The following is a 9564-nucleotide window of genomic DNA, read 5'->3' on the forward strand; positions in this document are numbered from 1 at the left end:
TAGGTGTTGTAGTAATTGTCTTAGAGCAATGGCAATAGCATAGCCAGCTGCTGGCTATATAGCCATGCCATGTCAGCAAAAGCCATCTTAGAGCCCAACTCATACAATGGGCTGACTATGAGGCTGGTTGTTAAGTTGTATTTAATATAAAAAATGGCATATCACCTGTTGTGATCCAGTGTGGCGTGCATCTTTGTAGCAATTCAAACAACATACAGTATACCAGCCACACCATGAATATATAACAAGGCAAACTGATTCATAAGAAACAACAAACATATGTTTCATAGACCATACCAACTCTTCAACATTGAGTATATCCAAACATAATACTTAGCACCATTGACATTGACAATTAAACAGTACATGACTCTTTAGAAGAAAGCATGGACCAAACAAAATAACAGATACGGTGTCCAGCAAACAAGACATCAATTTGATCTTGAAGATGATAAAGCCACAAAGCCATAGTTGGAGCATCGGTAGAAGGAACAGCAACAACAACAACCTTCAGCCACAATGTGGAAAAAAAGTAAACATGAACAAGTGTATATATTGAAACAATAGAGTAGAATTTGTTGACCAGATTGCTGAAACAAGGTATATAATACTAATCTAGCAGAATTTGTTCAATGAGAGAAATAAATATCAATAATGAACAAAGCAAGTCCAGATTAGAGAATGCACCTGTAGGTAGAACCTGCAGCAATCACCACATCATGGCATAGTCCTGAAATAAATAACATGTAAGATATCATGATGATCACTAGTGTTACAGAGAAAAAAAGAATAGCAACATGCATATATCAGTATATCTCACCATGACTAATTATGATGGTTATTTCAAAACTTATGCCAAATATGCTGAATCAAATCATTTTTAAGCTGGGTATGTTGTGGACGAGCACGGATTTTGGCTTTTCTACGTAGCACATCAGCGAAACATAGATTACCACCAACATTAACTTCAGGAGGTAGAGCAATTGGTGCTCCTGGATTCTCATTCAAGTCAATATGAATGGTAGCCTGCTCTTTCTCATCTTCGACTATCATATTGTGAAGAATAACACAAGCTAGCATGATCCTTCCAACACTCTTTCTCTTCCATAGACATGCAGGCCGCCGGACAACGGTAAAACGGGACTGCAATACCCCGAAAGCACGCTCCACATCTTTCCTCGGCGCTTCTTGGAACTGGGCAAACAACTTGTGCTCCTCTGTTTGGGGAAGTGGTATAGTCTTCATGAAGGCAGCCCACTCTGGGTATATACCATCAGCAAGGTAGTAACCCGTGGTATACTCATTCCCATTTACAGAAAACTGAACTTGAGGGGCTTCTCCTTTCAATGCATCGAAAAACAACGAGGACTAGTTGAGCACATTAAGATCGTTGTTTGACCCAGCAACTCCAAAGAAAGCATGCCAAATATGAAGGTCCTGGGAAGCAACGGCTTCTAGGACCATTGTTGGAACTCCATAATCCCCACGGGTGAATTGCCCCCTCCATGCTAGAGGACACTTTTCCCATCGCCAGTGCATGCAATCAATACTTCCTAGAATTCCAGGGAACCCACGAGACTCGTTAACCTGAAGTAGACGCTCGACATCCTCCTGTGTGGGGCGTCGCAAGTAGCAACCTCTTTCCAATATTGCTCGTTCTTCCTATAATTTGATTGGATTGGGTCGTTTGAATTATTCAACCAAGCACTGACCTACAATATTATCAGAATGGGCTTGTTATTGTGCTAGTAATGTAACACACAGAGAAAGCATGCAAAAAAATCTTACCAATCTAAGATCCTCCTCTTTTGTCCATAGCAAATGTTTTTCAGTCCTTGCACGGTTGTCACCATTGGTGTCATCACTAACTTTGATTGGCTGCGATGAAGTCCCATTTTCCACATTTTGTTTGTGGCTTGATGTGTTTGTAAAGAAACCAAGGAAATCACCAGGCGGGTGAGAATCCAATCCCCTGCTAAAACAATAGATGATCAAACCATCAAATTCATATCATTTATTTTACTCGCTACTGCAGGTAATTTGTACGACAGTTCACTATTTCAGAGAATACAATTCGTACATGATATACTGACTATTTCAGAGAATACATTTTAATGCATGTAATACTTCATATGGTTTGTGCCATATAATATGCAGATACAGTCTGTTCAGTATTTCCTTGCCGTTTCTTGGTGCTAAAACATATATACTAGTTCAGTCCATTCATGCTCAATACGGAAATAATCAACCATCATGTGGCAACCAGAAGAAAAATCCCCAACACTCTTACTCGTCAGTCCTATACAACTTGCGTGTATTAGGTTCAGTAAGCCAACAGCAGCAGCAAATTAGTACACGAGATTAACTAACCAAGATGGGAGGAGATAGCACATACCAAGCTTGCAGATTGTACGCATCAAGATTCCCAGCCGTGGGTGTAGATTGTGCTGAGACTCCAATTCCAGTGGGCGGTGTCCACCATGGGCCTTGAGCTTACAAATCGCCCGGTTGAGGTACCCCAGGGAGCCAACACGGTGGAGTGGTGGCCGCCATGGACTGTGGTGGTTGCGCTGGTAACCATGACCCAGTTGCAAACATGGAAGGGATGGCCGGCAGTGGAGCGCCAGATTGAGCGGCCGGAGGCGGGACGGGGTGAGCTGCTGGCAGCGGGACGGGCTGAGCCGTCGGCCATGGGAACTCCAGAGGCACCGGTGCAGTTGTCCTCTTGGATTTTCCGGTCATCTCGCAGAGGGCGGTGGCGGGCTGGGCCTCTAGGGTTCTTGAGTGGGGGCTCGATTTTTGGGGAATTGGGGGATTTGACGCGGGGCGCTCGATTTTTAGAGGAGGTTCAGGAATTTGGCTCTGGCGCGGGAAGAAGTTGATTTGGCGCGAAGGAAAGGGGACTCACGGGATCCAGGCGAAGAGAAAAGCGCCGGCCTAGCCCTAGCACGCGGGCTGCAAGCGAGCTTTTTTTTGACAATCAATACCACATATATTCATAGTAACAAATAGTACATGGTAGAGATACATGAACTAACTACAACGATTACAAAATAAAGTCTAAAAGATAGTAACAAATCTTCGAGGTCTTCAATTTCTTTCTTCTTCCAGAACACAATCTTGTACTCTTGTGAAGGCAGCCAAAGATACATAACGAACCATAGACCTGTAGATACCGACGAAAGTTCTCCCATAATTTTTTGAGCCGCAATGCCAAGACTGCGTGCACGCACGCAACCATTAAAGCAGTCATACACCATCGGCAAGAGTACCAACACCAGTATATCAGGGAATAATAACCAACTAGCTTTGTCGTCGTCGATGGAGAGCCGAGAGTACGAATCACCATTGTCGAGGACGTAGCAGCTGGGACAAAAACTGCGAGGATAATCCTCCTCGCGGCAACAACGACAAAAGATCCAAAATCGATCTGGCGAAGCAAGATCCGAAGACTCATACCTAGAAAATTGTGATTGTTCAACACCACCATTGACGCCGGGAAGAAGATCTCGTCGCCGAACGAAAGTCCGAAGATCACTTATTGCACACGATGCCATCTCCATTGAGGAGAAACCAACAAGAAGGCGGCTACCAAAATCCTAACATAATCTAATGAAAACAATACTTTTATTCAAAACTCCACGCATAGATCGGGTTCCCCACTCCTCCTGACGCCGGCGAAGCCGACCGGAGGAGGGGGAACCAATCTATGGAGGAGGATGAACTGGAGGCGGCTAGGGTTAGGGCGGCGGCTGAGAGGAGAGACCACGGGAGGAAAAGAATTCTTAAGGGTCGCCGGCTAAAAATTTGATCCTATCCAGCGATGTTCCGCAGGAAAGTCGGGCTGCAAGCGAGCTATTTCCCCTCGATACGTGCGCTGTAGCCGGGTGACGAACGAAGCGCTCGCTTCCCTCTCTCTCTTCTTTTTTCTCTCTCCCACGTAGGACTTTGGTGACGTGGAAGGTCTTGTAGCCATCTGACTCAGCATTATTGTACCTACTCTTAAGAGTCTATCCTCAGAACTAAATTCAACCCCATATAGATTAATGATCCATCAACAACATGAGCAACCTCGCCAACTCCCTTCACGACACCGCGCTTAAATTTTCACAAAAATTTGATCAATGGAGTCAAGGTTGGGGCCTCGCGAACTACCCGCCACCACCACAATGATCTAGCAAGCCAGTTTGCAAGAACCTAAACTTGAGGAGGTTGTTGACACTTCTACATCAAGAGGTGGTATTTTTAATTTATCTTGTAATAATTGAGGTTTTGCTACAACTCATGAGAGATTTGAAACACTCGTGTTGGCTTCGGTGCAACACTTTGCTTTTTCATTTGCCTTCTTTTGTTGTTGTAGTTTTTAGCCTTGTCTTTGTCGCCTTTCTTTCTATTCTGTCTACCTCATACAGAAAAATCCAAAAAGATTTATCTTTTCATATTTTTCTTTTGGTGTTCCCATGCCAGTTCTATGTTGCCCAAGGATTATTGCGGGAAGGTTGAGCCTCTCGAGTTTTAAAGGAACACATCATACGGAAGAAATTTGTGAGGTGATGAACTTGAGGTATATATGCCTTGTCAGCCCTATGTAATTTTGAAATGCCAGTACTAGTTCTAAGTATTATATTGGTGGAAGCATGTCTTGACAATTATAGTGAAGTTTATATCGACTCGTATGATTGGTTAACTAGTTGTTACTATATGTGTTTCTTTAGAGAACCAACTCTTGTCATTGGAAACATATGAAAATTAAATAGTCTTGAGAGTCTATCCTCAGAAGTAAATTCAACCCCATATAGATTAATGATCCACGTGAAGATACTTTTTGAAGTAAGTTGTTTAATGGAACTTGTTTAGTGGTAATTAAGATCCATGCCAAAAAAATTATTAAATTAAAGTGAGATATTGCTTTACCTGTGTCTTACACCACTAGAATATACCATGGACAACTTCGTTGGATATGTCAATATGTCTTTTTTTTTGCAGAAATGGAAGTATTCCAGAGAAATCAAAGACAACTAATGAAGAACTATAAGCTGGAGATGTCACCAAGTCAACCAGAGTTCAGAGCTGAATCGCAGAAGGTTTAAGGAACTCTGGTACGGCCAGCCCATAAAACCTAGTCGGATTACTGAAGTGAGATCGGGATACGGAACCACAAGCGTGCAACGGATTTCTACACAAGCGTCCAACGGATTTCCGGTCCGAGTCGCAGTCCTCCTCCTTGCTATTTATACCAAGGATCAATCAGCAGTACCACCTCCAAGAATCAATCAACCAGCAGCACAAACGCAGCTCTTGCCCGATCGATCGATCAGTCGTACGGTACCACGGAGGCCATGGCTGCGCTGCGCACCTGCTTGTTTTCGCCGGCGTTTTCCACGGCATCCTCGAGCGGCAGGCCACGCGTCCCCAACGCCCCGTCCATCGTCTCGGTGGTGGGCCGTCGTGAGCACCGCTTCCCGGTTCTGAAGTCGACCACCGCTCCCCGGCCGCGCCTGGCGGTCGTCCGGGCTCAGAACCGCGACGCACAGTCAAAGGCCAACCAACCGCCGGCCGCCGGCGGCCACTTTCACGAGGAGATTAAGCGGATCACGCAGCACCACCGGGACATAATCTCCACCGACGGCGGCTTCCTCTACGCCGAGGCGACAGCGATGTCGGCGCGCGTATGCATCTCTGCCCTGGAGGCGCTCGACATGGCCTCCCTTGTTCTGGACAGCGCGCGGCTCAACCTCGGCGAGGCGGGCGAGATCTCCGCGGAGACCATCCACGGGACCGTCCGGCCGTACGCGGCCCTCTTCTCCGCCGCGGCCGAGGACGCGTACTGCAGGAAGGTGAACAGGAACACGGTGGTCCGGTTCCTCGGCGCCCTGCGGGGCGTGGCCGCCGTGAGCCACATCATGCTCGAGGGCGCCTTGGAGGCCCTCTCCCACAGGAGGCCGAGGGAGGCCGTGTCGGAGTACGCTTTCAACTCGGACGTGGAGGACATGTACCGCGAGTTCGAGCAGGGGATGCGCCAGGTGGAAGACGACATTCGGAACGCTAGCGCTGTGGCGACGTGCAAGCTGGCGGTGCCGGTGATCCTTTCAGGCACCAAGTTTGCAGGGTCGTTCGTGGGACTCATGGTGGACCGGCGTAGGAGAGTGGTGGAGAAGGCGCGAAGCAAGTCACCAGTATGATTTTGTAACAAGAGACGCAGTAGCTAGCTGTTCCATGAGAAGGAACTCTGTTTTTGTTAAGCGCCTTATGGCAATAGGTTTGTAGGGATTAAACTCGTTCTATTATTCAAAACTGAACTACTCCTTTCGATCCATAATAAGTGTCACGGTTTAATTTCATTTCGTTCAAATTTTAACTAAAACCACGACACTTGTTATGGACCGGAGGGAGTAGTAAAACAATGGACATAGTTGCATTTGTAAATTGTTTGGTTAGCAAATCTTGTCCAAATTGCAGAAGGTAACACTTGGTCCTTGTAAAGATGTTGGGGGAACACAGACCAAATTCAGAGGAATATAAATTTACTTAAAAGTAAATGATCTTTCTTTTCAGTCGCATCATAATGCATATGTAGCCATCAATAAACGAACATAGCATCTTGACAGAAAAATGTCAGCAGGGCCAGGGAAGCACTTAACAGTGATGAGAAACAAAGATGGTGAATCAACATCCATGCCAACACTAACTGGACAGCCTTATATGTTACAACCTAGAGCTCACCAACACCAAGAGGAAGAAAAAAAGGCGAAGCAGAAACAAATGAGTCAAATTTTGGTATGGTACAGTGGGCATCAAAACTGTAACCGTAGCATGCAGACTAGCTATCAGGAACACAAACAGACAGTTCAGCACCATATAGGATGGATTATCGTTGTTTGCTTAGCGTCAAAAGCCACATGTACCATCATGAATTCTTGATGGATGAGAAGTTGCCAATAAGCATATCCTAGCAGAAAGGCTGCAGCTGAAGTGAATTCTACTGAATCACACACTCGCATTTCCTGAAACCCTCGTTTTCTTCATCATCAGACAAACTTTCATCACTGTGGAAACACAATTATTCAGCAGTCAGAAAATATTATGACTATAACAACTGGGTACAAGACTTTACAACAAAACAGTAATACAGCAGACATTATTGCACTCATGCTCAATACAGATTGCAGTTTGAGAACTAATGAGCTTGAAGACTTCGTAATTAGCAATCGAACTAGTAAACAATTAAACTGACTTTTACGTTAATTTCAACACACATAAATAACTGATCAGCTCTGATTAACATGCAGGGGGTTCATCAAATGAATAAATGAGTGCAAATCAGAACAAACAAGAATGTGATTTCAGATAGTTGATGTAAAATATTTAATAGAAAGGTTCAGTTCCACCAAACTAGATAACATATAGCGCTAATGGTGCACCTGTTTCTTGAAATGTGCTAACAATTTGTGTTCTTCTACGAATAAGACAAACAACAATGCACTGTTCCTGTGCTAAAAATCACCAAAGGGAAAAATTTAGTTTTAAGACTGTACCTGGCTTCGAACTCCCTTATCTCAAAAAGCTCCTTTCCGCACGTATCTGTCCACTGAACTTTTCTTCGTTCCATACCCGATTTCAAGGTTTGCACCTCTTCCAGTGACTCGCGCGGTTCCTCGCCTTCACTCACCACTATACAATGCTCTGACGAATCCCTTTTTGAGTTGCTCTTAAGACAACCCTTTATCTCATCTCCAGTGATGGGATCATTAGTTGTTACTTTCTTCTTTGTTAAACCCGATGAGTCTTCCAAAGAGTTCAATGTGTTGCTTGAACTCACTTTAGGAGGAGATGCAGCTTCAAGCTCCGAAGCTGCGCGACCAAAGCAGATGAAGGGAGCACATTTGCGGGGAGCTTGGTTTTTCCCGGGAGCCAGATTATACACCTTCTCAGCTTCCCCGTCGACTAGTCGGTACTGATTCCAGGGTGATACTTTGACAGGCTTATCTTCTTCTTTCCGTCCAAGCAGCAAAAGAGCAAGGCCATGGCTGTACCCTGAAGCTGATGACGAGAAAAACCCTCCTCCTTCCACAGCCAGTAGCATTTCCAATTCTCATCCAGGCACCATAAACTATATTCTTCTGCTCTGCTTAATAAACTTCCTCTTCATTGGCTAGTCTACTGTGCTACAAGGGAAAGCAAAATCAGACCCAATGCTCTCTATTCTTGCAATCGAGATATATCTCATGAATGTAGTAAACAAGTAGAAGAAGGTGAGCCGCACACCGCTTAGTAGTAGTCAATGACATCAATTCAATAAGTATCTCATTCGACAGGTCATAGACATCTTTACGGCAGTAGGCATTCTGGGTTGAACCAAGACCCTCCAATTATTGGTTGCCGTGCACAGTCAAGAAAAAGAAAGATTCCAATTATATCCACAGTTCCAGTTTTAGTTGAGCCAATTATTGGAGGGTTCAGCCGAGTCACCTGAACATGATCACATGCCTAATGTACTCCAAATCGCATCAAATAATAAAGGGATCTTGATTCACTCGTACCTCTAATAAACAGATAAAAACATTTTTAAAAACTGCAGTACAGGTTGACAATAAGTGGCTAATGAGCTAATCCTAATGAGATTTATTCCAAAGTTACCAACAATTGCTCACTGTAAACTTAATTCAGACGCCAAAAAACCGGCGCAGCTTCCTGACTAAAGCTTTAGACTGCAGAAGAAAATCCGCAATATCGAAGTAATGCCCAAGTTAAGATCCCATTGATGCTTAACGGACTGAAGAGGGGCCTTGACACGGATCTAGCACCCAAGAACCAACCCAGATTACTAATCGAGCTCAGGAAAGCAACGCATTTGCTAATACCCAAACTAGAACCGGCACAACTCGGATCACGCCAAGCAATAGTTAAACAACAACAACGAAAAATCGGGAAAGGTCAAGTCAGTTGGGAAACAAAATGCTGCGGTTGAACGGATCGTACCTGGGGGAGAACTACATTCCGATTGGGCGCGGCAGGGTGGGATGCGGGCGAGGTATCGGATCTGAGCCTTGATTTGAGAAGCGAAGAGGAGAGGAGAGGAGAGCGGTGGCGGAACAAAATCGTAAGAATAAAAATAAGAAAAAGGGGGGGAAACGAAAGGCAAGTAGGAAAGGGCTCAGTGGCAGTTGGTGCTGTGCTGCGCTGCGCTGTCCTAGTGAGACTTGCGCTGTAGATGATCAGTAACTGACATACTGGGCCCCGCGTCGGAGTTGACCTCATGGGCCCGGATCGTAAGCGGGACGGCCAAGACGAGCGATAGTGGCAAGTGGTCGGCCGTCGGATGATGGAGCAACGATGGCGATCGGCGGTCAATTTGGCAACATGCCAAGCCAAGGTTTAGGCAATTCATACTACCTCCGTTTGGAAGAAAGTTAGAAACAAATTAGCAACAAAATATTAATTATATTATACATAATTTGTATTTTGGATTTGTATACAAAAAACACTTTCCAATGATGCTAATATTATATACCAAAAACTTTTATATATTCAGAGTAATTCTTGGTTAAAGAAAAAACACAGAAA

The 9564-nt window shown here is 44.8% G+C and overlaps 2 protein-coding genes and 1 pseudogene across 3 annotated transcripts; 1 reads left to right on the plus strand and 2 right to left on the minus strand.

The window, feature by feature from the left end:
* Positions 1-218: 218 nt before the first annotated feature.
* LOC127342791 (protein ALP1-like) lies at positions 219-2742 on the minus strand (annotated as a pseudogene).
* A 2543-nt stretch (positions 2743-5285) lies between these two features.
* LOC139837607 (uncharacterized) lies at positions 5286-6311 on the plus strand. Its single transcript, XM_071826970.1, has one exon. It carries the CDS (start codon positions 5340-5342, stop codon positions 6180-6182), a length of 843 nt encoding a protein of 280 aa, XP_071683071.1. The 5' UTR covers positions 5286-5339; the 3' UTR covers positions 6183-6311.
* A 196-nt stretch (positions 6312-6507) lies between these two features.
* On the minus strand, positions 6508-9186 carry LOC127342792 (uncharacterized). Of its 2 annotated transcripts, none has more exons than XM_051368800.2 (3): positions 8980-9186; positions 7536-8160; positions 6508-7046 (listed from the first exon to the last, which is right to left on the minus strand). In XM_051368800.2, exons 2-3 carry the CDS (start codon positions 8081-8083, stop codon positions 6980-6982), a joined length of 615 nt encoding a protein of 204 aa, XP_051224760.1. In that variant the 5' UTR covers positions 8084-8160; positions 8980-9186; the 3' UTR covers positions 6508-6979. The 2 variants fall into 2 exon arrangements, with proteins under 2 accessions (XP_051224760.1, XP_051224759.1); XM_051368799.2 differs by having other exon boundaries at positions 7536-8165.
* Positions 9187-9564: the final 378 nt, after the last annotated feature.

The sequence above is a fragment of the Lolium perenne genome, chromosome 3, assembly GCF_019359855.2.
Source record: "Lolium perenne isolate Kyuss_39 chromosome 3, Kyuss_2.0, whole genome shotgun sequence".
In the NCBI taxonomy this organism is placed as follows: domain Eukaryota; kingdom Viridiplantae; phylum Streptophyta; class Magnoliopsida; order Poales; family Poaceae; genus Lolium; species Lolium perenne.

Coding starts and splice junctions, on each gene's coding strand:
- LOC139837607 (XM_071826970.1), top strand. CDS start 5,340: ATGGCTGCGCTGCGCACCTGCTTGTTTTCGCCGGCGTTTTCCACGGCA.
- LOC127342792 (XM_051368800.2), bottom strand. CDS start 8,083: ATGCTACTGGCTGTGGAAGGAGGAGGGTTTTTCTCGTCATCAGCTTCA. Junction 7,047..7,535: donor ATAAGGGAGTTCGAAGCCAG/GTACAGTCTTAA, acceptor GTGTTTCCACAG/TGATGAAAGTTTGTCTGATG.